Source organism: Genypterus blacodes, unplaced genomic scaffold, assembly GCF_046128005.1.
Source record: "Genypterus blacodes isolate CSIRO-AG114 ecotype Tasmania unplaced genomic scaffold, CSIRO-AGI_Gbla_v1 ptg000053l_1, whole genome shotgun sequence".
Lineage (NCBI taxonomy): Eukaryota > Metazoa > Chordata > Actinopteri > Ophidiiformes > Ophidiidae > Genypterus > Genypterus blacodes.
Genome location: NW_027466865.1, coordinates 5,977,541 through 6,004,431, shown reverse-complemented (window position 1 = coordinate 6,004,431; position 26,891 = coordinate 5,977,541). Strand labels below are relative to the sequence as shown.

At 45.2% G+C, this 26,891-nt stretch overlaps 2 protein-coding genes across 5 annotated transcripts; one reads left to right on the top strand and one right to left on the bottom strand.

The window, feature by feature from the left end:
- The first annotated feature begins 844 nt into the window (after positions 1-844).
- On the top strand, positions 845-21,615 carry clip1a (CAP-GLY domain containing linker protein 1a). 4 transcript variants are annotated; one of them, XM_076150789.1, is made up of 26 exons: positions 845-996; positions 4,794-5,119; positions 5,857-6,440; positions 6,586-6,710; positions 6,807-7,023; positions 7,121-7,318; positions 7,663-7,754; positions 7,996-8,056; positions 10,164-10,268; positions 11,489-12,397; positions 12,542-12,658; positions 12,790-12,847; positions 12,941-13,024; positions 13,114-13,270; positions 13,464-13,629; positions 13,789-14,004; positions 14,746-17,199; positions 17,917-18,033; positions 18,277-18,383; positions 18,488-18,608; positions 18,694-18,746; positions 19,275-19,392; positions 19,614-19,764; positions 19,850-19,902; positions 21,021-21,148; positions 21,264-21,615. In XM_076150789.1, exons 2-26 carry the CDS (start codon positions 5,029-5,031, stop codon positions 21,490-21,492), a joined length of 6,711 nt encoding a protein of 2,236 aa, XP_076006904.1. In that variant the 5' UTR covers positions 845-996; positions 4,794-5,028; the 3' UTR covers positions 21,493-21,615. The 4 variants fall into 4 exon arrangements, with proteins under 4 accessions (XP_076006904.1, XP_076006907.1, XP_076006908.1 ...); XM_076150790.1 differs by having other exon boundaries at positions 846-996; positions 4,914-5,119; XM_076150792.1 differs by lacking the exon at positions 10,164-10,268.
- Positions 21,616-22,193: 578 nt separating this feature from the next.
- On the bottom strand, positions 22,194-26,891 carry LOC143001502 (leucine-rich repeat-containing protein 43-like). The gene is made up of 10 exons (XM_076151133.1): positions 26,595-26,891; positions 25,955-26,065; positions 25,485-25,615; positions 24,994-25,232; positions 24,424-24,452; positions 23,605-23,937; positions 23,427-23,513; positions 22,975-23,160; positions 22,790-22,886; positions 22,194-22,628 (listed from the first exon to the last, which is right to left on the bottom strand). Exons 1-10 carry the CDS (start codon positions 26,808-26,810, stop codon positions 22,444-22,446), a joined length of 1,614 nt encoding a protein of 537 aa, XP_076007248.1. The 5' UTR covers positions 26,811-26,891; the 3' UTR covers positions 22,194-22,443.

Below are 26,891 nucleotides of genomic sequence, written 5' to 3'. Positions count from 1 at the left end.
GCATACCGACTACAGACAAGGTTTTAACAGGCTTGTGAAAATCAAATAAGTTCACTCCTACTCGACATAAAAACCACTTGTGAGTAAGTAAATAGTTTCCTTTGCATTGCAGAACTTAAAAGTTGTGCATTACTAGATGTTGAAGGAAATATTAGGAAAATTGAGTTACTTTGTTGCAGAAAACAATCTCAAAAATTCACTTGTAACCTTTATCTACATACAAATTCCACCATAAAAGAGCATAATGTCACACAAGCAACACATCTAGATTAGCCATTAATTCAACAGTTGGACAATAAGCTGCTCCATAAACGGCACAGATGCCAGAGAAAAAGTGAAAGCTGAGGCCAAATTTACTACATGATTAATACAACACGATTCAGCTTGTAAACACATAGCTATCAATAGTTCCCTCAATGTGGCAGCTGCATTGACAAGATGCCCGTGTGTAGTATCTGCTACCATATACCACATTCATATAAAATAATATTTAACATGCCAACATTTTTTTTCAGTTTTTCTGTTTTGATTTTCGAAGTTTACGACGTCTAGAATTAAGGAAACAATCCACAATATACAGTAATATTACTAGAAAAACAACCGGAGCAAAATGAAAATATTTTGACAGCCGTGTAGCCGTTATTGTAATGACGATAATGACTAGTGACGGCAAACTTTGTAACTATAAAATCTCTTTTTCTCTTCCGAGTTGGGGAACATCTTGGCGAACATATAATCTTTGCGGTACCGCTCCTCTGACGTCCCTCCCGGCTGTTTGACGCACAGCACGGCTCTGCGCTCATCTTGGCGAACATATCATCTTTGCGGGGCCGCTCGGCTGACGTTCCCCCCGGCAGTTGGACGCTCAGCTCGGCTCGGAGCTCGGCTCTGCCTCCCCCAGTCTTAGCCCGGCAGTCGTCGTGGTTAGCAGCCCAACTCGCTAGCTGTATAGTATTTCCTCAGAGGACGTGGAATTTATCGACACACACACACCAGGTGAGTGTAAACTCACAATCAGCGCGGTGCGTTTCCTCACGTTTTTTGCGGAGGAGCGAACTAGCTGGAAGTTGTTGAGTCGAAATTAGTTAAACAGTTGTAGTTTAGCTAGCTAGCAACCCAGCCCTTCTCTGCTCTTAACCACCGGTTCGGGCCTCGCTGCTAACGTTACTTAGCAACTAATTATGTTTTTTTAAATCCCGTTTCGGCACGGGGATTGATTAAAGCAGGATGTTTAACATAGCAGCTAAGTATTGTTGGGATAGAACACTTCACTGCACAACGTGCTATATTTACAGGTGATCTAACCCTGCATCTGTCATACTGACTTAGAAACTTGCAGCAGGAGCAGCGTGTCCTACATGAGCTTAGGTGACATTGCGGAGACTTGTGTAGTTATGAAAAATAACAAGGGGATTACTCACGTACACCTGAAATTTACGAGTTTGCTTTGTATCCAACATAAAAGGAGACAATGTATCATACTTAGTGAGTGGAGTGGGCTAACGCGGTGTGTGTAACTGAGACTGAACTCTAACCAGATGTGCCACCTCATCGACAGCTCGCACTCCGTTACACCGGTAGCAGAGCGGTGACCAGGCCGGAGTTACTGACCTGTCGGTGCGGAGGAAACCTCTGCTTTTACCGGAGAGTTTGTCACTGTAACTGCGTGTACCAGCTTCAGACAAACAGTGTAGTCTTCTCTTGATCTTGAAAAGTAGCTAGGCTTGTTTTGCTTGATATTAAAAACAAAACAAAAGACTTCATAGACCACACTCACGTCTTTCACCTATGAGATTAACGCTGCGATATGGACTTTAAACTCAGGCCAAGATGTTTGAGAACCGTGTGAAAGTTGTCGAAAGAAACAACTTTCCTGTTCAGTCACTCTACAAAAATAGATTGATGGGTCATTGTGTTGCCCAGCTGGAGTGAAAGGAAGAAGAAGTTATTGGTTTAGTTGAGCTATAAGAAGGATTTAACGTACATTTATATATTTTGAGAAATAGACAAGTTGGAACCTGAATCTGTACTTTTGATTCTTTTCATCGAATAATTGTTACGCTATAAATTGTATCAGCTGGTTTTCAGCCAACTGGAGTGGGAAGCGAGAGGAGCAATATTACACAATGAAGCAACTGTTCTTAGGGAAACACTTTTGATTAGTTGTGGAAAGTCAGGGAAAAGTGATACACAATCTTGGTTTGTAGTGCAATCTAGATCAGAAGGAAAGAAGATGTTCACTTCAAAACAGGTGGATCTGCTTTTACAGTCGCTGGATCCAGGATCTTTGCCTGAAATTGTCCTGTTATTGCTTTAACACACCTTCCTCTAGCAGGGGGATTCAAGATCCCTCCTGCAGATGTTTCCTCAAAAGGGAAGAACCACAGCATGCCTTGGCCTTGTGCAAAATAATGATGACAAAAGCAAGGGAGTGTTGTAGGAGTGTGGCTGAATAGACGCTACTGAAAGCTTCCTCTTCCTTTTAACTTGGCTTCAGTGGCTTTGTCTTTGCAATCTGGCAGTTGTCATAAATAACCGCCTGCTCGCTCAGACAGGGACGCTCGGGAATCACACGATTTCTGGACCCCGTTTTAATCAATAGCCATCATTTATATCCCCTTTGTCTTGTTCTGCTCGTGCCAGTACATCCTTGTGTGTCTCAGTTGGCTAATGTTTGGCAAGTGATGTCTAAGCTGGCTGAGTCTTCCTTAAAGCCCACCGGCAAGTGAATCCAGTGACCTACTCCCATTATGTAACAAATACTTGGGAGGCTGAAAGTGGATGTTGAAAGCTGCAGAGAGTTATATGGTGTGTTTTTAACAAATTGAGATTATGTCTGTAATGCGCAGTTGTCAGCAGTAGCTTATATGCTTTGACTGTTGCGGTGTCCACCAGTATTACTCTCTGTCTTCATGTGTTTCAATAGCACACATTTTGTATGTTTTGCGTGGGTGGATACGGAACACAAACTGTCGCTGCTCACGGAGGTTGATTATTTCTGTGTTGTCATTTGAGAAGTGCACTCAGTTCTGTTTTACAGGACGTCCTCTGACTTGTTTCATTGAAAGTCTGATTATTTCCACTCGATGACATATAGCCAGACGACAGAGGATTTCATCATAGCTAAGTTCTAGTTGAGACATTTGAGATTTTCCTATTGCCAAACATTTACAGAATGTCTGCATTTGGCTTTGTTCCTAGCTACAGATCACAGGGAGAGTCAGCAGCCAAGGATTATCATGACTGCGTAGGGAAATTCTACAGCCTAAGTGGATCATTTTCAGCTGACTGCACCGGATCACCAATCACGGCTCAAACGTTCTGTCAATGCTCACATGGCACGAGTAGCCGCCTGGAGCTTGGTGTTACTTTCTATCGCTTCATCGTTCTAACGCTTGGCTTAGAACGAAGGCGCTTCCTTTCAAAGCTCCGGAAATTATGCTTATGACAACGTATCGATAAAAATTAATTACAAGGTTTGATTTTATATGTTGTCCGGTTCAGACCTGGAAATGTTCAAGTCTCAGATTGCCTCTTGTTTCGTTCTATCCTCCATCACGCCGTCTTCAGTCATTTGAAAGCGTTCTTTAGAGAGCTCTCTGTTGTGTCCTCTTGACCCCGAGGGCTCTAATCATTACCATTCAAAGGCACAGCGGGGGAAAAACTGGAGCGTCGCATTCAAACTAGGTCAAGTTTTGGCGATGACCTATCCTTCACTTTCTGCCGAGAAATATCTCAGAGGGTGTGTGAGAGGCAGCGGCTACGTTCTCAGTTGTTTTGGAGAGCCGGCGCACCTAAAGGCCCTCTCAGGAATGGAAAGTATGTTTCTGTGACGCTGTTGAACAAGTTTCTTATTAGATGTCTGCCCTGTGTGAACCTCATCGTCTGATTTACCACTGACTCAGCGGTTTGACTGGAGGAGAGTGAGAAGGTTCTGTGAAGATGTGTCATCGTGGGTTTCAAGCTCTGATCAGCCTCCTCTCTTAATGTTTGTTGCTGACATTAAAAGTGAGCCATTTAAAGAAGCTGTAAGCATTTAATACTTACATCGACACAACAACTTCTTTTTGGAGGCACGTCTGTACACGCAGACCTTTAGTTGGCTGCGTGTGTTGCCTTCAGTGTTAACGTGATTAATCGGGCATTGCACCGTGTCGTAGCACTTCTGTGTAGCTCTTCTGCCTAAATGGAGTTGTTGTGACGCTTTTCTAAACCCGGCAGGCTGAGATGCCGCTGTCCTCTCTGCAGATTTGCCCGGAATTCACGTTTTGAGGTGCAGACTTGAGACAGGTTGGCCATACTGTCGATCTACGGACAACAGGGTGACCAACCAATCAGTTCCCCTGGTGTAATCCGGCAACACAGGATAATCTGCTGCCGGAGGAGGACCTGCTCCTTGCAATAATCCTAATGTACAAGCAGCCAAAACAACACACTCCCCCCCACCATTTTCCAGCCGTGACTGATGGATTAATCCACCGCAGCTATGGCAAAGTTATGGACGTGATCACAAGACCGATGAGTAGTTCATAAGTTCACCATGCAGCACCCTAAATACAGAGAGGCGCTGTCAGCTGGCCTGTGACGGAGTATTTTTAGGTTGAGCTGTGACGTGGTCTGTGCTGGGGGGGCTTGTTGTCATAACAGAAACAAAATGCCTCCATTGACAGAGTGCCGTCAAAGTCTCCGCATACCTTAAAGTCACGTACTTGTTTTTGATTTACTCAGTACATTACACACGTTGTTATTTGAATAAACTCCTGATCCGACGCCCTTCTCCTTTCTCCAAACAGGGTCCCTTTTCTGGAGTACCGCCCTTTCTCCCTCCTCCCTTTTCCTGGTTTTTGTTTCTTTTTATTTATTTTGTTTGGTTTACGTTCTTTGTTCCCCTTTCGTCGATTTTCCTTGTGGAGAGGCCGGCTTCACCATCACAGCTGTGTTGATGGTCTGGGGTCAGTCTGCACCCACTGACGGACAGAAGCCTTGTGGGTCCAACCTGTCAGAGGAGGAGGAAGCGGCAGCGGCAACATGAGTACAGCCAAGCCCAGTGGGATCAAGGGGCCCACCAAGATAGGGAGGCCACCTGGGACAGGAGCACCCAAAACCAACCCAGGCACAGGTATGAACTGAATCCTCTACGTGTTCCGACACCTCCGGCTTTTACAGCTTGTGACTCCTGCGAGCAATGCAGCCTGACGTTCCTAGCGGGGACTCATGGAGGTGATAATCACAATGCAATGATAGAGTCTCCTCTGCTTTTATATTTAGAATTGTCACTCCAAAAGGGGATGTGAATGTGAGACTATGGATCATCACACTCCACCCAGCTACTCTACTTAGTTTAGCTTGTTACCTGTGCTGCATTGTTAGTCAAATAACAACTTTCAAGTGTTGTACAGTTGCTTTCTAGATAAATTCAGCTTTTAACAGCGCTAAATAATTTCACCTGTATGTTACTTCTTCCCTGTACATGTAGAGGTGAAATTATGTGGCACATGTGTAGAAATGATCCCCAAAATATGTCAAATGCAACACAATATGACCTTAAATGATTTATTTATTTTGTAAAACCCAAAATGTCATGATGTGTGGCCTGGCCTATGTCTTTGTGTTGACAGAATACTTGAAAAACACCGTCTTCATTTATTTTCCCAGTTGTATTTATGAGCTGGCAGCCTCGATTCAGGCAGTGATTGCAGGCAAAGAACTAAATATAACAGTATCTTGCCAAAATTGATTAAATGTACAGAAATACTGCCAAAGCCAGATTTATAGAGATTTAAACTTGACTTCTCCTGCCACGTCACTGTAGGATTTGTTTCTTTATTTTGTATTCTTTCTCTTTTTGTTTTCCAGGTGGATCTAAAGTAGCTGCGGCCGACAAATCAGCCGCAAGTGCCGTGGGGGGAGATCCTCAAAACGCCGGGGAGAGCTTCCAGGTTGGGGAGCGAGCATGGGTCAATGGGAATAAACCAGGTTTAATACAATTTTTAGGGGAGACACAGTTCGCCCCGGGACAGTGGGCAGGAATCGTTCTGGATGAGCCGATTGGGAAAAATGACGGTTCGGTGGCAGGAGTGCGCTACTTCCAGTGCGAGGCCCTGCGAGGGATATTTACCCGCCCATCCAAGCTGTCTCGCACAGAGGGGGAAGCGAACGGAACTGAGACCGCGCCGCCGTCCCGGGCAGCCTCGCCCACTCCTTCGGTCGGCAGCGTGGCCTCCCACACACCCGCCGCAAAAGCGCCATTACCTTCCACTAACGCAACAGCCAAGAAGGCCGCGCCAGCCACCACGCCGGCCACGCCCGCCACGCCTGCCACGCCTGCCACGCCCGCTTCCAACCTCGCACGTACAAACAGCGAGTCCGTGTCCAACCTCTCCGAGACTGGATCTGTCAAGAAAGGGGAAAGGGAGCTGAAAATGGGTGACCGCGTACTGGTAAGGTTTATGCTACATCATCACAGAAATAATTGAAGCCGTTATCTCACTCGGGCTTGAATGCTGATTGCGCTGCAGGCATTTCATCCCCTCTTGTCTGTGCTGGGGATGAAATGTGGGCTCATGTTGTGCTTTGTCCTCTCAGGTCGGTGGTACTAAGGCCGGAGTGGTACGGTTCCTCGGCGAAACAGATTTTGCTAAAGGCGAGTGGTGCGGTGTGGAATTGGATGAGCCCTTAGGGAAGAATGATGGGGCAGTGGCAGGCACAAGGTAGAAAAGGCTTCCATGTTTATAAAAGATCCAAAATGAAAGCTGAATGAGATTATTATTACCCTGGTATGACTGTTTTCTGTCACATGTCCACAGATATTTTCAGTGCCAACCCAAGTATGGCTTATTTGCCCCGGTCCACAAGGTGACGCGCATCGGCTTCCCTTCCACCACGCCGGCTAAAGCAAAGACGACGGTTCGAAAAGTAGGGACCACACCATCAGGGCTGAAGCGCAGTCCCAGTGCCTCCTCTATCAGCACCATGAGCTCCGTGGCATCATCCGTCAGCGCCAAGCCCAGCCGCACAGGCCTGGTGAGTATATATCAGCAAAGTTATAACCAATCCACAACCAACACTGCCCCCGCTCTCTGGACTTGACCGTGCCTCTCCTGCGTGTCCCCTCCCACAGCTAACGGAGACATCATCGCGGTATAATCGTAAGATATCGGGCACCACGGCCCTGCAGGAGGCGCTGAAGGAGAAACAACAGCATATCGAACAGCTGCTGGCTGAGAGGGACACGGAAAGAGGCGAGGTCGCCAAGGCTACCGGCCACGTTGGAGAGATGGCGCAAGAAATTAACCTGCTCAGGGACGATCAGGAGCAGGTCGGCAGATACGCTGCACATTACTATCTGTCTTCTGCTTGGTGGTCTTAAGTCACTGTTAAAGAGTTTGTTTCAGCTTCAAAATGGACTCACAGCTACAAAAATCATTTAGCTATCAAACAAAAATCCACTTGCAACTTTGCAACTGTTGCACCATCACACATGCATATAGATCTGACTGAAATAACACTAAGATCTCCTAAAACTGGACTTCACCTTTAATTTATTTCCAAATTGTTTACTTCAGCATTAGTTAGTCTTTTTAATCTACACCGTATGTTTATTCTCCATTGATCGGCTCTCTGTTTGCCATCATTTTGCATTTGCTCCTGTCTTTATTGAAGATGGAGACCAAGATGGATCACTTACGTGCCTTGGTGGAAGCTGCAGACAAAGATAAAGTGGAGCTGCTGAATCAGCTGGAGGAGGAACGGAGGTGAGAATTCCCTGAGGTTTGGCGAGTCAGAGACGCTCCGTCAGCCGCAACAATGTGTGGGTGTATGTTGTTTTAATCACATTGGGTTAGTTTGTCGAGCGAGAAATTGGTCCATAAGTCACCGCTGTTGTATATTGACAAAGTTACGCAAAGATCTTTATTTCTGGGTCTAACCCGATGATCAGTGTGCCACAGTTGTGTCCAAACAAAAGCCTCAGTGTGTTTTCTTCTGTTTCAATAGGAAGGTGGAGGACCTTCAGTTCCGTGTAGAAGAAGCTTGTATTACCAAAGGCGACCTGGAGGTAAAAACACAGACACACACCACAGCTTTTATTCTCAGTTCTTTGACAATAATGAATAAGATCCTCTTCTCTATAAAAAGTGCTTATTTTATACAAAAACGTCTGCAATGGATGTTTTGAAGTCGTGCAACACATTTCCGCCTTTAAGAGATTGAAGTACTGTAGTAGTTTGCCCTCTGAAGGAACTGGTCACTCTGAACTCTCAGTAGGTGTTAATATGAATTGATTCTGTCTCTGTCCTGCATGAAATTCGACAGTCAGTATGTCCCTCATGTGCAGAAAGGCTGAAAATATACCCAATCCAGGAATAAATAGCAATATCCCATATCCACAAGGTCACAAGTCCACCAGCTACATATTCACCAGACAGATTCATGTTACACTTGATTAACATGAGGAAGATGGCTAAGAAATGGCCTCCCTGTTCCTTCACATAATATTTTACAATAAATTAGCACAGTACCCGGTGATTATTCAAAATGAGTCATGTTCTCTTCCTGAGTTTGACGTGTGCCGCATCGGGGCCCGGCTCAATCTGTGTTGATGTCTGATCAAAACATTTGTTGTTCATTCCACAGTGCAACATCAATCAGGGGGCCGTCTCAGTTTCCCTGAAGGCGTCACGCTCAAAATACATGTATAGAATGAGGGCTACAGGGTTAGGAAATCCCTTTATCTTCTTTCTTAAATTGTATACTAACAGTTAATTACCTACTCACAGCTGTGGACATATTCAAAACTTGCATGCGGCTTGAAATGCGCCAACAAAAAACTCTTTGAACAGGTCAAACTCAAAAATGCTTTCTGTTGATTTCAAGCTGTTGATGGTGTACTAATGTTGTGCCATAACCCTCAGTGCCTCCCTATTCAGTGATGTGATGTTACTGCTTTTCCTCCCTCCCCCCTCCTCTCCATCTCTCCCCTTCCCCCGTCTGTCACGTTGGTTCAGTGCTCAGCATGGAACCACTGGAGATGCTCCTTTGTCATTCCACTGCCACAAGTCACAGTCCTGAATTGAGTCCGCCCACGACAAACTGAAAGGGAAACGCCACTCAAAAGCTCAAAAAACGTATAAAACACAAGCAGAGCCAGTTCAGCTATAAGTGGGGTTCCGATTATTTGAGTGGACGGCTGAGTGTAGTTTTGTTTTATATTGAAATCAGAATGTACACTGGTCCCTTAAAGTTCATAATGCGTTCATAATCACCTCAGTTTATACATCAATTTAACAGAGTTCACTTCTGGTTATGTCCATTTAAGGCAACACCAAAGTACAAATTTACATCATTGGACTGAAAGTGGGATCCTTTATGCTGCAGGGAGCCCCACACGCTTCTGCCATTGATTTCTGCTACGTCACTGCACAAATGCTGCACATGGTGGCGCGATGACCAGTGGTTCTTACACTTCCATTATACAGTGTGGACAGTGACCTGATGACGTAGGAGAGAAAGCAAAGCAGTGTGCGTTATGTAAACAAAGCAGAAGTGAATCATTAATGAGAGACGGTGAATGAAAGGACATACCGCATCTATCTGTCTATATAATCTGACAGTTTAATATATCAAATGTGATTTCATTTCTTGATCCTATTGATCTGACAGCCAGCACTGCTTTGTCCTCATGTATGTGGTGAGGTCATTTTTTATTGGATTTATTACTTGGATTGACACAAGTCGGATTTCCTGTGTATTTGTAACAATCAGCTGTGTGCTTTGTCCACCAGGTGTCACTCTGCATGGTTTACATCTAAACTGCATCTGTAAATGTACTCACACACATAACACACACCCCCCTTCTTTTGCTGCTTCTCAATCTCCCAACTCTCCCTGTGTACAGCACCGCCTCACAGGTCTGCATGGGGCGTCGTCCCATCCTCACTCCCTTACCAATATCCGTACACACACACACACACACACACACACACACACACACACACACACACACACACACACACACACACACACACACACACACCTCATTATCATAATCACGGCCCCATCCTCCATCCTCTCTCCTGTCTTCCCTTCCCTCTCTGTCCGCATTGGGCTGGCATGTGATGGTGGCACTGGTGTGTTCTCTTCCTCTCCTCCTTGTTTACTAACAGACGCAGACCAGACTGGAGCATGTCCACATTAAGGAGCTTGAACAGAGCCTGCTCTTTGAAAAGACCAAAGCTGAGAAACTCCAAAGAGAGTTAGAAGACACTAGGGTAATGAATTCTGCTCTGCGGTGTGCTGCGTTTGGAAAGAGGGTTGGTGAAAACCGGCTGGGGTGACACAGACATTTCCAACAGTATAAGGAGCTTTGCCTTGTATGAGCTTGTGGGGAATCCGGTTAAATTCATTTTCAGGCATTATAGGAGGGAAGCAATGGTCCTTCTCTTGCAAGAGGCAAATTCAATTTCAGAGCAACCTACACAGATGGTAGTATTCTGTATTTCAATGTGCACATCACTTCAACCTGCACTTAAATCAAATCTATGTTTATTATCCCTTTTCAATTCTTACACCATTTCACTCACAAATATTGACTCCTCCCTCTCAAAATCCCTTTACATTTAGAAGCATTAATTCCTTTTACGGTGTCAGAAACACCTACATCTGACTCACCCTGAACTGTCTCTGGCTTTGTTTGGCACCAATGCGTAACCAGAAGGACAAACTCGTCCCATGTCCCCAGCTCATCATTTTTCCTCAGTTATCCTTTGTTTTACCTCCCTATTCCCTCCCAGCTTACATTTGTCCTGCTTAAATGCCGTCCCTGCCTTTTGCCAGTTTTAAACCTGCTTCACCTCTCAGAGTCATCCCCCTGTGTCTCCTCCATAAAGGGTATCAGACGTAGTACACTATTACAGACCATTGTGTCATGATCGGGTCAGGGCCAATATCTCTAGAAAACACGTTTAAATCACAAAATCATAAAATTCTAAAGTTGTATCAATTACACAACAGTGTTCTTTGTCTGAATCTCTCTGACTCATCAATAATTCATAATAATGAATAGTTCAAAATGTCTGTCCCAACAGCTCCAATACACACACACACACACTTTTGTTGTTCACTTTATTATGTGGATCATACCCTTTTTATCCACAAGAGGTCAGTATAATGCTTTGTTATGGTATCAATGGTATGGTATTTGTGCACTTTTCTCCTAAAATTAATTTTAAGCAAATTGTATGTTTTCTCTTATATCTGAAGTCATTAATGGAATTTGGCCTAGCTTTTCTAATACCAGCTTGCATTCTTCTGCCTTTTTTTGTATTTTTTACATCAAGTAAAGACGAGTGCTTTATAATCTATCAGTGCAAGTTATTATTTATCAGTTCAGATTAATCCAAGACTTAACTTAACACTCTGTTGATATATACACTGGGCCAGTTTGTCAGATTCAGACACTTGTTTGAACATGAGCTTTGTCCATTTAAAGGTTGCTACTGTGTCAGAAAAATCCCGTATTATGGAGCTGGAGAAGGACCTCTCACTGCGATCCAGAGAGGTGGCTGACCTCCAGCTGCGTGTTGTGTCCCAGCTGGGCTCTGAGGAATCAGACTCGAACCTTTCTCCCCTTCTGGAGGAGATCACTTCTCTCCGGGATCAGTTGGCTTCCCAACAATCTAATCAGCAGGAGGAGCTGGTGAAATACAAGGAGAAGCTGGAAGCTCAAGAAAAGACGCACAGTGAGGCGGTTGCTCAGCTTCAGGCTACATCTGTCAAGCTCTCTGGTGACAATGAGGAGTTGCAAATGCGTTTTAGCCAGGCCGAGAAGGAGAATGCAGACATTATTGAACTGTGGCGTTCCAAGTTAGATTCTGCCGTCGCCTCCCACCAACAATCCATGGAGGAACTGAAGCTGTCCTTTAGTAAAGGAACAGATGTCCAGGCAACAGAGCTAATAGGGACTAGAAGTGCATTGGAGAAGCTGAAGGTGGAGCACAAGTTTGCTCTGGAGGAGGCTGGAACCAGACATCACGATGACACCACCGCTTGGGCTCGGGAGGTGCAGGCCCTGAAGGCACAGCTCTTGTCTTTGGCTGAAGATAAGGAGCGATTGGAGGAATCACTGCGGTGCAGAGTTGAAAGCACCGAGGAGCAGCACCTTGTAGAGATGGAAGATGTCCTTGGAAAGCTGCACACTGCAGAACTAAAGGTGAAAGAGCTGGAGGAGACAGAGGCGACATTAACTCAACAGGCCCAGGATAAGGACAAAGAAACCAAAGAGCAGATGGCAGAAATGGAGGCTCTGCGCTGCAAAGTAACCAAAGGTCACCAGGAGCTGGCGAATTCGAAGGCGAAGTTAGAGGAAATCCAGAGCCAAGGAAACTCACAGGGAGCCAAGGTGGGTTCATGTCTCCTCCCTTGACTACGTTATAGCTGAATCAACCTCCTGTGATTGATTGTCTTCCATTTATTTTTTTGTGATTTGGTCTTCAGTTGTTTGGTTTTGTGTTGCTATATTTTGTTTGTTGCACTTACTATCTAGGTTAGCGAGTTGGGCGCTCAGTTGGAGAACCGTGAACAAGAACTCATGTCCTCACAGCAGAGTCTGAACACCATTCAACAGGAGAAAACTGCTCTGGAGCAGGAGCTTGGAGACTTGGTGAGGCTTGTGATTTCATTTGGAAAGTGGGTTTATCTTGTCTGGTTTATGAGTAATATAAGTATAAGTAATATCTAATGCAAAGTAAAACTTTATAAACAATAAATTGATGCTGGAGTTTTCCCCTACAGAAACAAAAGTTGTCTGAAAGCACAGTGGAGCAGACAAAATCAGCGCAAACTATACAAGGTGAAGGATACTTCCATGTTTGAACTGTTGGACTATTCCAGTTGTATAACTTGATGTTTTTATTCCCTATTTATAACTTTTTTGTTTTTGCAGAAACGCTTGAGAAGCTCAGTAAAAAGGAGGAACAGTGCACATCGCTCACCACTGAATCTGAGTCTGTTAAAAGTCAACTTGCAGGTGAGACCATGAGAACTGCCTTCATCAAAAGAAGAAAGATTTCGATTTTAAGTCAGGTGATGTAATAAAGCTTTCTTGTCATCACATAGCACTGGAGAGGAAACTGAAGACTGCAGATGAGAAGCAGGAGCAGCTTGCAAAGGACAAGGGCAAGCTGGAAAACAATATTTCAGAGATGATGAAGGCGTCTGGGAGTAGTTCAGTACAGCTGACCAAAATGAATGAAGACCTCATTCAGAAAGAAAGGTGGGGTGATTTGTTATGCTGGACATGTGCTTATTGTTTTGTAAGTTGCAAATGAATTTTGTCTCTCATTTTAACAGAAATTTCACCACACGTCAGGAATGGAAACTGATTTCCACCTGTGACAGTCAATATGCACATGACTCAATTATGATATTCTGCCTTTATTATGTTATCTTTTGGTTGTGGTGCTTAGGAGACTTGAGGAGTTACAGAGTCAACTGGCAGAAGAGAAGGAGAAGGTGGCTCACTTAGATGATCAACTTCAGCAGGAGCTGTCCCGCAAAGACCAAGAGCTTAAAGAGACGAAGGAGACACATCAGTCTCAAAGCAGCAGCCTTCAGGAGAAGATTGTTCAATTGGTTAGTCGCAAATAATTATATTCATTACCATAAGTTGTTATTAAACTGTCAATACTGAGAAATTGTTTACTCTGCAATACAATTACTTTCCAAAGTTTATGTAAATGTACCCTTTGATATTCTTAAATTTTTTATTTTCTATCATTTGCTCTTTTCCAGGAGGAGAAAGCAAGACAAGGTGAGACCCTGGTGAATGAGGTGAAGGCCTCACGGGAGCAGGCCCTCTGCCAGGCCTCCGAGCTCCATGTGAAGGAACTGGAGAGGTTACAGGGTCATGCTGACCAGCTGAAGGAGGAGCTTGGCTCCTCCAAGGACAAAGCCCAGGAGCTGGAGAAGCTGGTGTCTGAGCTGCAGCCACACAAGGAACAAGCTCAGGTATGTGCACAGCTTTAAAGGGAAACGGGTGGTTCAGTGGTTCTGCACATTATCAACGAGTTTTCACCTTTTCATCTTGCAGATTATTTCTTTTTTAGTCCCTCGCTTCACCCTGACATTAAGGCCGATGACCATTTTTGCCATAGTCATCTGTATTCAGTGATGTCATGGGAGAGTTGCTTGCAGGGGTACACTTGATTTGATTTTAATTACTGACTACTTAGGGTCAATAATAAACCAGTCAGTATGTTAAGCTGTTCATATCTTATTTGTGATGATGTGATATTATCTACTTAAGCTGTGATCCCCTGTCAGCAACATCATATTTCCTGTTTGTAGAACATTTTCACTTTTGGTGTTGCAGATTCTCGTTCCTGAGCAGATTAATAATTGTAGTAATGATGTTGATCTACTGCTGTCATAAGATGGAGTACTCACTGTTAGTTTATATGCTTTTGTGTACCTTTAAACTCAATATCAAGTTCCTATGTCTTCATTTGATAAGTCCAATCAAATTAAGTCCGCTGTAGTGAAAATGTTCTACGTTACATTTTGGAGAACCTGTATGCTGTGGTGCCATCTTTTGCCATTTTTAATGCTTCTGCAGCTAAACCTTTCCATTTGCGTGATCATTTTTGACCATATTTGCTTGGTTTATTTTGGATTCATCTTACTTTTCCCTCTACATATACTCCCCTTCTGTTCCCCTCCCTTTTTTTCTTTCGCCTTTATTTTTCCCAGTGTCTTTCCGCTGAGCTTGACTCCTCCAAGCATGATGTCGAACATTTGTCCAAAAGTGTGGAAAAGCAAATTCTAGATCTGGAGCGCATGTGTAAGGAAAGTCAGGGGGTTAAGGCTGAGAAATCAGGATTGGAGAAACAGCTTTCAGATACACAGACCAAACTAGATGCCCTTGAGCTAAGACACCAGGCGCTCACACTCAAGAATGAAGAACTGCTACTCGCCAAAGATAAGCTTTCAAAACACGAAGAGGAGCTACTCACCAACAACAAGCTTTTGGATGAAGAAAGAATGTCATCGAACGAGGAGCTGAAGAAGCTCAAAGAGTTTCTTCAAGAAGTACAGAATGAAAAGAAAAACCTGACGCATGCTAAAGGTGAACACCAAGCCCAAATTGAGGAACTCCAAAGAGAAAATTCAAAGAAGAAGGACATGCTCCTGAAGCACCAGCAGGACATCCAGAACCTGGAGACAGAGAAGAAGCAGCTCCTCGAGAATTATGAGAATTCCTGCAAAGAGAAGTGCAGACTTGAAGAGGACTTCAGTGAAAACAGGTCCAAGCTGACATCTGAGAAGGACAATCTAATACTGGAGAGAGATGCTGCTAGAAATGCAAAGAAATCTCTGGATGCCAAGAATACAGAGTTGCAGGTGAAAATTAAATCTTTAAACTTAGAAAAAGAAGATCTAACTATGAAGAATACACAGCTGCAGGCCCTCACAGAGACATTAACAAAAGAGAAGGTGGAGATGTCCAATGAAATCAGTGCTGCCATCTTAGACAAAAGGAGCCATGAGACACTCAACGAAGAGCTCCAGAATAAGCTCAACGTCACCAAGAAGGATCTGGAGGCTTCTGTCAGAGAGTACGAAGAAGTTAAATCCTCCAAAACGAGCCTCGACCAGATGCTGGAAGAGTTCAAGACGACCAGCCAGGTGACCGGCACAGAGAGGCTTCAGCTTTTGCAGGAGAAAGAGGACTTGCTTGCGGTCCAAAGAAAGGCCTGTGCCGAGAAGGAAGAACTCCTTCAAGAGATCAAAGAACTAAAGGTGAAGTTCCAGCTCTCCACAGAACAGTTGTCTCAGTCTAAGGAGAAAGTTAAAGAGGTAATGTCTTCTCTCGAGCAAGAGAAGCAAGCGTCTCGCCACCAGAATTCCGAAACGGACATGGCCCTGCACGCCATACGGAAAGAGAAGATGGCTCTGGAATCGGCACTCGAGCAGCAGAAGATGGATTATGAGCGTGTAGTAGGGGAGAAGGGAGAAATGGAAGAGAAGCACACAAAGGCAGTGGCTGAAAAAAGTCTTCTTTCTCTTGAGCGAGATAAGCTATCGAGCGATATCCGGACAATGAAGGACCAGCTGGACGTTTCCTCTAGAGCCAACACTGACCTTCATCAAGAAAAGTCTCATGTTACAGAAACGCTACAGGAAACCAACCGTCAAAAAGATGAGGTTGAAGCAGAGGCTGCCGCTTTGAAACGAGACAAGGCTGACCTAGAACAACAGTTAAGGAAGCGTCACTCTGATTTTGAAAGCCTGGAAAAGGGCAGAAAGGAACTTACTCTGGAGCACGGGAAGCTCAAAACGGATTTGGAGAAAGCCAATTCACAACTGGTGCAACAGGTGGAGAACCTCACCAAAGATTACAGCAATCTGCAGTCATTGCACACCGGGGCCGACACGAACGTGCAGTCGTTGCAGAAAGAGAACCAAAGACTGATTCAAGAGGTCCAGGAGCTAAAATGTCAGACGGAATCCGTGTCTGAAGCCAAGTGCCTTCTTGAGACGCAGCTTCAGGCTGAATCCAGGGATCGGAGCCAAACACTTTCTGTCAAGGACGGTCTCTCCAAACAAATTGAGGAGCTGGAGAAAACGTTATCCAAGCTGACCCGGGAAAACCAAGAGGTCTCCGTCAACCTCAAGAATTCCGACGAGGAAAAAAAGTCATTTTTGAAGGACGTGGAGACGCTGAAGACACAGTTGAAGCAGCGAGAGCAAGAAAAAAGTCAGTTGGCGGGTGACAAAGAAACACTGTCATCTAAGCTGGAGGAGGCAATGAAACAGATGATAATGCTCACTAAAGAGAAGCAGGACATTGTCGTCGGACAGTGTAAGCTGGAGCAAGACGTCTCTTCTCTCCGAAGTAGCCAAGAAAGCGCACTCGGGGAACGTTCGAGGCTCCTCGGAGAAGTCGAGACATTGCGGACAAGCCAGAAGCAACTAGAGCTCGACCTTAAGGCCCTGCAGAGCGATAAAGAGCTTTTAGAGAAACGGCACAAGGCCGCCGCTGAGGATGCGTCGGCTTCGGCTACGGCGATGCGAGAAATGTCTTCCGACGTCTCCAAGTTAACATCTCAGAAGGACGCCCTGCTAACGGAGAGAGACGAAGCTGAGCAGCGAGTCAGACACCTCGAGTCTCAACTCAAAAATGCCCTCTCTAAGCAGCTGGAGGTATTCTTCTAGTCCTAGTCACAGACACTCGCACATACATTAGATTGAATGGCTGGAGCTACGTCACCTACTCACTGCATGAGCGCCGGTTTATCTTCCCACCTTTTTTTTTGCGTGTTTAACATTTTCATCTTTCATTTACTAACTCCTGTGAATTACCTGAAGCTCCCAGCCTTTAAGTCGTTTCCTGTGGGCTTATAACGAGATTGAACCCCAGGGGAAATTACCGGTTTTTTCAGCTGTAACATCAGTCTCACGATCTGACGACGTCTTAGTCAGATGTGGGAGTTTCTCTGCATAGTGCTGGGAAATTAGTTTTGGTTTTGAGGTTGCAGATGGGGGAGGGGTTAAGGAGAGAAACACTGTCCAACTGATTTTCTACCATCAGGATCCATTGGTCAGCACTATGACAAACTGCCCTCAAAAGAATACCCAGAAGCCATTTCTTCTATTGTCATTGTCAAGTATCCGTTCTGAGGCCACAGGGTTTAGAGTATGCTATTGATTTGGATCATTAATTCTAAATCGATAATTAATATGGCTAACTTATAAAGCATGCTGTTAATTTTTTGACAATTGTAATATAATTGGTAGAGGTCATATTAGGATTAGTTTAATCAGATGACCTGCGATGTTTTGTTTAGGTCAATGTCAACCAGTTGCTGTTAATCTGACCCAGTTGTTGCTGGCTGTTATTGCTCGTGGTGTCACATTTAGGCTGCAGACGCTTCTGGCAAGTCTGCAGAGGCTTTGGAGCAGCTGACCAAAGAGAAGGATGAAGCCCGAGCTCTGCTGGACGAGCTGAGGAACTCCAAGCGGGGGATGGAGCTTCAGGTGAGACCAGGATCCATGTTCAGCAGGGGTGTGGACTTGGGTCACATGACTTCCATATGTCAAATGTTTAGGCTAGTTTCTTCTAGGAGTGCGTTGTTTGGTACTCAAAACTTAAATGTGCGTCTGGACTTGAGTGCCAAGATTTGAGACTTGCCCATGACAAAAGTAGAGAGGCAGAGCTTTGGAATATGTTTTGTAAACCTTTAAATGTATTAATACTTATTGTTATTGTTGTTTCTGTAGCTGGAATCGCTGAAGAAAGAGAATTCTAAGTTCCAAGAAGATCTGACTGTTTCCAAAGAGCAATGTTGCACTGAAGCTCAGCGGACCAAGAGTGTGAGCCAGCAGATGTGAGTATCTGATTATGTAAGATTGATAACGCATGAAGACACTTTAGTCTTCATGACGTGTCCACTCTTCTGTTCTCATTTTATTTGAACATTTGTTTGTTCAGTGAGGAACTTAAAGAGAAGTTGTCTGCAAAGTCACATTCCCTGCAAATGCTGCAGGAGGAGAATAGCAAGTTGACTCAGCAGCTTGACAGCAACCACAAGGAGAAGGGCGATCAAGGAAAGGTGCAGCACGGCGATTATTGCATCACATCTCACATGAGCTCTGTGCGTTTCACTGTCAAACTTCAACTGTGCTTTTTCCCCCCAGCTGAAGAAGGAACACTCCAAACTGAGGAAGCAGCTGGAGGAGTTGAAGCAAAGGTAAGGAAACAAGCCAGCAGTGTGTGACGCTCTCTCAGAACTCAGCAGTGCCACGAGCAACATGTCTGTCTCTGAAGAAGACGTCGGCTCACAGCACGTCTCCGTCGCCTCACCCAGTGAAGACGCTTTGAGCTGTCGTTGTCTTCTCTGTTTGTGTGTGTGTGTGTGTGAGAGAGACTCTTCAATCTAACGCTGTTCTTCTCCTTCTAAGCCTGCCAAATAATGCCTTCAGGTACACAACACCTTTAACGTTCTGTTGTGTGGTGCGTCATCCTGGTCTGGATGTTTGTCAGTCATCTCTTCATCTCATGTTGCTGTGGATCCCTCCCTTCATTCTAACTCTCATGATGTCACGCCTGCTTTTTTGTTTGCCGTCTTGCCTTTTTTTGCAAATCTTCCAGCTCCTTGAACAAATGGCCTGATGAGAAAAGTGGCTCTTCAGTCATTCGTTCATTCATCCACTTCATTTGTTCACCTATTTGTGAAAACGGCTCAAATGTTTCTTGTCTGTCCCTTTGTCTTTGTCAGTGAGAGCACCTTGAAGAAGGAGCTGGACAAGGAGAAGGCCTCCCTCCAGCAGTCCATCCATAAAAACAGTGCCTTAATCTCAGAGAAGGACCACGAAGTGACCAACCTGAAGAGCGAGGTGAGAGTCAGATGCGTGACCCTCCTCTTCCTCTCTACCTTCAAATACACAGAGCTTTAAGGAAGCTTCAGAAAGCAATAGTTTCTCATGTCTCATTTCTGCCCGTTGTGTTGACATAGTTTCATACCTAAGGCATGTAAACACCAGAGTTCAACCACATACAGCCATCAGTCAGCTTTGGCTCTCAGCTCCTCCCAGAAACTCTTTTGTTTGGCACACAGCTGGCGGTGTTGCGCGGGGAAAGCGCCTCAGTTAAGAAACTGCAGGGGGCGATCGAGGTGCTGGAGCAGGACAACGCTCACCTGCAGCAGCGTCTCCAGGGCCTGGAGAGCGATCTGACCCCAGGGCCCGACTCCACCCACCGGTCCACAGGTAACACAGACGCCCCGCTGCGACCGGATCCCCCTCCGCACCCTCGGGCTTTAACCCTAACCCTGACTTTGTCCCTTGTTTCCAGGCGACACGTATGTAAACCAACTGCGGGAGGACAAGGAGACGGCGGAGAGTCAGGTGAGCGCATCTTCACTCTCTCAATAAGGATAATCACGATGATGGAACGTGCGCTTTTGATAGGTGGAGGCTGTTTCTGTGCCCTTCATACATTCAGACTAAAGATGTCTCCCTACTCTGACCCGGTTTGATTGACGTATACTTCTTATTTCGGGGCAGCTGTATGGACTCACTCTATCCTGAATGCCTTGAACACGTCCTGCCGCTGATGTCTCTGAATTTAGCTGTCCACCATGTAGCCGCTACAGTATAATGTTTACCAGAGGGAGAGGCGGTGCCAAACTGCAGCATCCAGCCTCGTGTCACAGTCATTTATACATCTTTGTTATAATTACTCAAATTCCCCCAAGAGAGGCGAGTAAAATGGTTACCTCAGAATTGCACTTTTAAATCTTATCTGTTTATTTCTGAATAGTAATGAAACTAAATAGTGTGTAATAACTGAGTGATCTGTGTGCTATTACTCACACACAGTTTCATTTTTGCAGGAGTTAGTGGTCAGTTTATGTGGAGAGCTTAAAGTCAGCTCTTAATGACATTAAATAAGAAAATACAAAACAATGTAGGTGAATTAGAGTAATTCAAACACGTATACAGTATATAAACGACTCAAACTCTTCAAACATTATACTGTATGTCTCCGTGGCGGCAGTGGCGGCGGCTTCAGTGTGTTGTCTCGGCAGCAGGTGTGATTGATTTTGTTTTCTTTTCCTCCTCTCTGCTCTTCCTCCCTCCAACCCCTCCACCTCTGCCCTGTCTCTGATGTTGGCAATGCTACACCACCATCAGGCGGCGGTTTGTTCATGTTTTTCATCAGCTTCACTTCACTTGTGCATGCGTGTGTGTGTGTGTCTGCACTCGGGTCTTGCGCTACAGTAGCGTTCGGTCTTTGTCAGTGTTCTGTCATACGATCTGTGCAGGGTTAATTTGACTCACTCATTCCAAGCCTTTATTTTCAATTAGTTTGTGTAGGTTGACTCCTCACGGTGATGATATTTCTGAGAACTTATTAGTTAGTGTGTAGTCAAATGGTTTCACATGTATAGTCTGGTTCATATTTAATTTGTCTGGGAGAATTCCCCGATGGATGACCCAGCGATTGTGTGTCACTTTCACAGATTGATTTCCTGAATTCCGTCATCGTGGACCTCCAGAGGAAAAACCACGAGCTCAAGGACAAGTTGGAGAAGATGGCAGCTGCCGCTCTCAACGGGAACAACGCGAGCGAGCTGGACAACTACGACGGGTGAGTCCCACTCTAAGAACACGTCCCACCGCCTGGGATGAGCGATCCAGAACCCCAGGTCCAGATCACGTGACCTGACCCGCAGTCACAACTTCTTCTTGTTGTTCCTCTGCAGCTTTGACAAGGAGCCCTTGAAGAAGAAGCCTCCCCCGCGGCTCTTCTGCGACATCTGCGACTGCTTTGACCTCCACGACACAGAGGACTGCCCCACGCAAATGCAGATGCCCGACTCCCCGCCGCACACCGCCTACCATGGCAGCAAGGGCGACGAGCGTCCCTACTGCAACACCTGCGAGGTCTTCGGCCACTGGACCGAATCCTGTAACGACGACCAGACCTTCTGAAAAGCCTTCGTCTGCCCTTCGCACACACACACACACACACACACACACACACACACACACACACACACACACACACACACACACACACACACACACACACACACACACACACACACACACACAGTATATTTGCACATCATGGTTTGATCACGTGACGCTCGTGGGGTTGTTTTGCTTTATCCGTGTAGGTTTTGCGTGCTTGTTTTTGCCAAGCATCTTCATCATGCAAACACGCCCTTAAGCGCTCTTATCCGAGGACGACCTCGACGCAAAAAAATCCAATCAGAGTGTTTAAAGTGCACATGCAGTGATTGAAAGCTTGTATTTGTAAATGACTTTTGAGGGTTAAAATGTTTTCAATCACGGGATTGTGTGAGTGAGAAGATGCTGTAAGTGGACGCATCATCATCATCATCATCAGTTAACTTATCTATGCCCTAACATTATTTGCACAGCCTGTTAGGGGGCATACAAAGATAATTAAAGGTGTTTATTTCAAACTGTAAATTACTTGATGGGGAAAAATTGTCAGTTTGCGGAAAAACTTTGGTGAACTATAGTTTATTTTTTTATGCCTGGAAATACTGTGTTACTCTTTAAAGGATCGATGTTCCGTGTGTACTTTGTGAAGCGGGGAAGTGGGCGGGGCAACAAATCCCAGTGCTGTTTGGCTGACAGGGAACTTTCTACGAGACTGATGGATGATTGGAACGAAGGAAGCAACCATTCAACCGAAAGCATTTCAGCTCCAGTTTGACCGCCTTTATTAAAGTTTCTTTGTTTTCTGTATGGAAATAAACGAAAAAAGCAGTTCTTTACATATCGCTTTGAATATCTGTATAAAACAAATAAATTTATGTATGATTTGAAAAAATTCTGAGACGTCTGTGTGCAATATTATACAATATCAGTATTATTTATTGCCAAAATGTCTTTAGAGAATCCATTATTTTATTCCTTCGCCCTCTCGGGCTCGGCTCTTCCAGAGGTTTGACGTGGACCCGGCGCTTGGTGAGCTTCAGCGGCAGAATCCCATTTTTCTAGCTGAACCCTGAACTCGACAGTCAGCGGCTCCAGCTGACACACGTCATCAGTGCGGGCGTCCACCTCGCTTTCCCTCCTCCCTTTTCCTTTACCTGCACGTAAACAAACCGGAAGTTGACCTCGTATTCATTGCTAGTATTATATATTTGAAGTTATCTATTGTAAAATGTTTGTGTGATACTGCAGCTAATTTATAATATTTATATAAGTCAGGTTGACAATTAAGAAAGAAGTTCACGTTTTCTCTGTTTACCTTTTGAAGCTGCTGCTGCGTTTCTCTGTCCAGTGACACTGTTGGCCCTCGACTTTAATTCTTTGTCCTTGTCGTCTTTGACTCTCTTACCTGGACTCTAATAAGAAATGAAAAGCAAATCCCAGGTGACTTCAGGCAAACTGTCATTTCCCCGGTGTTCAGTCATATTTACTTCATGGACTCACCTCTGTGAGCAGGACGCCGAGGTCACAGAGGACATCCACCTTTTTGTCTCCTTTGAGCAAGCTCTGCAGCGGGACGTGGACAGAGCCGAGGGTCCTTCTGGTGGGGGCGTCGTGCACCAGCTCAGACTCAGACTTCCTCTTTTGGTCTTTAGGTTTGTTCTTGTTGGGAGCAGCTTTGCTTGGAGGCTGGAGATAAACATTCTTCTGTCAGCCTGCATTCTCCCAATGTTAACTTACACAACAGAGTTTGGCTTATAGCTAAACAGCTGTAGTGCCGTGCTCATGGGTACCTCAGCAGGATTTGACACTGCTTATTGAATTCAACCGATGCATGTGTACGTTACTCAGCACCGTTTGCCTTATTCACCTGTCGCCGACTGGCAACTGGAATGAATCAAACATGCAACGTTGGCTCGTGCAAAGAGTGAACTGATGAGATAAGTTTAGCTCACTTCTCTCCCCTTTCTTCCATTCTTCTCTTCTCTCTGGTTGGACTTGGAGCTTGGGGTCTCTTCTGGCGCTGCAGGCCAAGATAGGACCTGAGAAATGAATCAATCAACTGAATGAGTCGGTTCGTCATCTATGTGTATGTTTGGCATTTCAATCCTCCTCCTCCTCTTTCTTCGATACCTTTTCCTCCACCACCCTCAGGAAAAGTCCTCGACAAAAGAATCTCTTCAAGCCTCGCAGATCATCAGAAAGGAAAGCAGCTGTATGACGGAAGTTCTGATACTCTGCCCATGTCAGCTTTGATGTGCTATAAAAGCCCGTGGGTGTGAAAATACTGTTCTTAGTGTTGTTACCATGTGTGATTTCCTCTGAGTCTTCCTCAGAATTCACCACCCACACTGGAGCTTCTTCAGGCATCATAGCTTGGTCACAGCGGTTTGATTGCAGATCAGCGTCCTCCTCTACCCCATGAGATGAAGATGAGACCACTGTGGGACATCTAGGCTCACTCTCCTACTTGTGTAAAGAGACAATTATTACTTCATTGCTGTAAATTGTCATAAGAGACTAGGATTTCATTTGTATCTGATCTGGAACCAAATTGTGCTTTTTTTTCTTTTTGCTCTTGTTGAATAAATATGCTCAAGTTACTTTTTCACTAAGATGAAAACTTGGCCGCCAAATTTTGGAATAAATGTCAAAATATCTGAAACAGTTCAAAATCATCAAAATGTACTTCTATAATTTGATTTACCATCGTATTCGTTTGCTTATTGTCTCATTTGATTGATTAAAAACTGTCAAATTATATAAAAAATGTGGTTAAAGACAGTGACACGTGTGGGAAGAAGGAGGATACTAAACCTTGATAGCAGGCGTGTGACAGCTGAGAAACTCGTATGTGACATAATAGCTGTGGGTGGTGACAGGGAAGTCAAGTGGGTTTTGGTCACCATGACTGTGCGGATCTGGGATTCCCCACATCCTGCACACACTCACTGTGACTGCAGCTCGCTCAGACGTCACACCTGTACAACAGTAAATGAACCGGTTCACAAGTTCACACTCCCAAACATGGTCAAACTCAAGCAAATCTGTAACACAATCACACTACTGCGGGCAAGAAATACGTTCTATTTACGAATAAGCTTCCAAATTTAGAGTGCTATTATTGCAAACTTCCTGAAACTGAGGGATCTTTAGAACGGCCTGTTTGGGGTTCACAATAACTTTACACTCTGTTTTTCATTTCGGAGTTCTCAGACTGTATTTTGTAACAATCTGGTGTAAAGGCAACACTTGGAAGGTGACCTCTGACCCGAGGTCAGTGTTCATGGCTGCCAGATGGAATTAAGCAATGATGCTTAGAAGGTTATCATGTGTTTATACATGTGGAATGTAATATATCAAAAACTCATCTGTGCTTGTGGGGCTATCACCGGTGAGTGGTTGATGTTGTGTTTCACTTTCTGTTGCTGGGAATATTGAGGGATGCCCTTACTTATCTATCTTTGTTATTCATCATTTTAAGAGCCGTTGTTGACCTGCAGCTCCGTGTCTGTGTCTCACCCCTCTTCTTGCTCAGGCCCCCGTAGCGACGGCGATCCTCGGGGGAGATCTGTGAGCCGTCCAGGTGAGAGAGCCGCGGGAGGCTGTCCACAGTGAAGCCTGGATAGGACGGTGCCAGGGTGAGGGGGTTTGCCTGCAGCGCCAGAGTCCTGAGGCAGGGGAGGGAGCTCAGGGCCATCAGCAAAGCATGCTGGGACGCAAACTCGCAGTCACTCAGGTCAAGAGACACCAGCGCAGGCCTGAGCTCAGAGAGAGAGGGAGAGAGAGAGAGGGAGAGAGGGAGAGAGAGGGAGCGAGTGAGAGAGAGTGAGAGTGAGAGAGAGAGAGAGAGAGAGAGAGAAATGCTAATGTTCATGTTCTCGTGTCTTACTGTTTCTTCCCTGCATTCTTCATGTAGCTAAAAGCGAAATGATTCAAATGTGTGTGTTTGTGTGTGTGTGTGTGTGTGTGTGTGTGTGTGTGTGTGTGTATGTGTGTGTGTGTCAGCCAACCAGTGTGTCCCTGTGAGGTGACGTATGTCCTCATGTGAGCCCAGATTGTTGGAACCGAGGCCGAGGTGCTGCAGGCGTGGGAGACTCAGACCGTCCAGACCAGACAGCCGGTTGGCACAAAGCTCCAAAATCTGAGACGGAAACAAACATGCGCACACACACACACACACACACACACACACACACGCGCGCGCCACACCACGCCTCTCTTTAGTGATGTCACACAGGAGATAAAAAAACCCTGTTGTGATGTGTCTGATGGAGATTACATCAGCTTTTCCCGTGTGACACACAGCTTTTGCAATGGAATTATATTTTATTGATCTGAAGAGATAGGAATTAGAAAAAGCTTAATAAGAAACAAGATAACAATCATTATACAAAGTGTGTGTGATCTGATAAGTGTGATGGTGAGGTTAATGAGGGTATGACGTGGCCTCAGCTTCCCCTGTGGGCTGAGACGCACTCACTCTCAGTGTGCAGGGGAAGTTCTCTGTTGGGATTTCAGAGATGTGGTTTGAGTTCAGCACCAGTTCCTCCAGATTGGAGAACTTTAACAGCCCGTCGTCCACAGCTGATACCTGAACGCAGATCCATATCGCAGAACAAACGTACAGAATTAACATTAATAAAGCATTTAATATCTCAGTAATATGTTGTTTACTCAGAAATCCCTTTTACTGGTTTGCATCCTCCTCCATAAAAAGAGAAACAGTCTGAGGTTGTTAATCGATGGAGGTTTTGTCATGTACAGTTCCAAATGGCTCTAGACGGTGATGTTTCTAGAATTTCTAGAAATTCCAGAGTCCCGACCACAGACAGTAAATTCCCCAGCAGATCCACAGAGGCACAAACTTTCAGCAATGCTCCTTGGATCCGTTGCCAAGGTCAAACGGGGACATTTGAAAGTTTGAGCAACAAACAAAGCTTCTCGAGAAATGTGTCAAAGAGGAACTGAAATGTTATTTGTTTTGCAGCACAACAACGCCACCCAGAGTCCCTTGTGCTGTGGGTTTGGATCTAAAAACAACCCAGCGAGTTATACTGAAGGATACACACAAGACGGAGGGACTCACAACCTGTATCATGATGTCATGTTGGCTTACTCACACCCTTGTCTGTGATTCGCAGTGCAGTAAAGTGTTTGTAAATGAAGTCACGGTGAAGGCGTCCAGGTGCGAACACAGACAGCCGTCTCAGGGCCGAAGCTTGAGGGCTCCAGGATCCCTCCTGCCCCCACGGAGAGCGAGGACAGCCCAGGAGGTCCAGGAGGGCATCCGTCCCCTCATCCGTCCCCTCTCTGTTCTCCTCGCCCCGGCCTGGCATTCCTGATTTACTGCCTCTGGTTTTGCACTGAGAACAAGGACAGAGTGTGTGCTGAGCCCTGCAGGACACCCATGAACACTT

Excerpts from the sequence above, each read along its gene's own strand:
- clip1a (XM_076150789.1), top strand. The coding sequence starts at position 5,029 with ATGAGTACAGCCAAGCCCAGTGGGATCAAGGGGCCCACCAAGATAGGG. Across the intron at positions 12,659-12,789 it reads AGCAGGAGCTTGGAGACTTG|AAACAAAAGTTGTCTGAAAG; the intron begins GTGAGGCTTGTG and ends TTTCCCCTACAG. Across the intron at positions 17,200-17,916 it reads CCCTCTCTAAGCAGCTGGAG|GCTGCAGACGCTTCTGGCAA; the intron begins GTATTCTTCTAG and ends TGTCACATTTAG.
- LOC143001502 (XM_076151133.1), bottom strand. The coding sequence starts at position 26,810 with ATGCCAGGCCGGGGCGAGGAGAACAGAGAGGGGACGGATGAGGGGACG. Across the intron at positions 23,514-23,604 it reads TGAGGGTGGTGGAGGAAAAG|GTCCTATCTTGGCCTGCAGC; the intron begins GTATCGAAGAAA and ends TTCATTTCTCAG. Across the intron at positions 22,887-22,974 it reads TCGGCGTCCTGCTCACAGAG|AGTCCAGGTAAGAGAGTCAA; the intron begins GTGAGTCCATGA and ends ATTTCTTATTAG.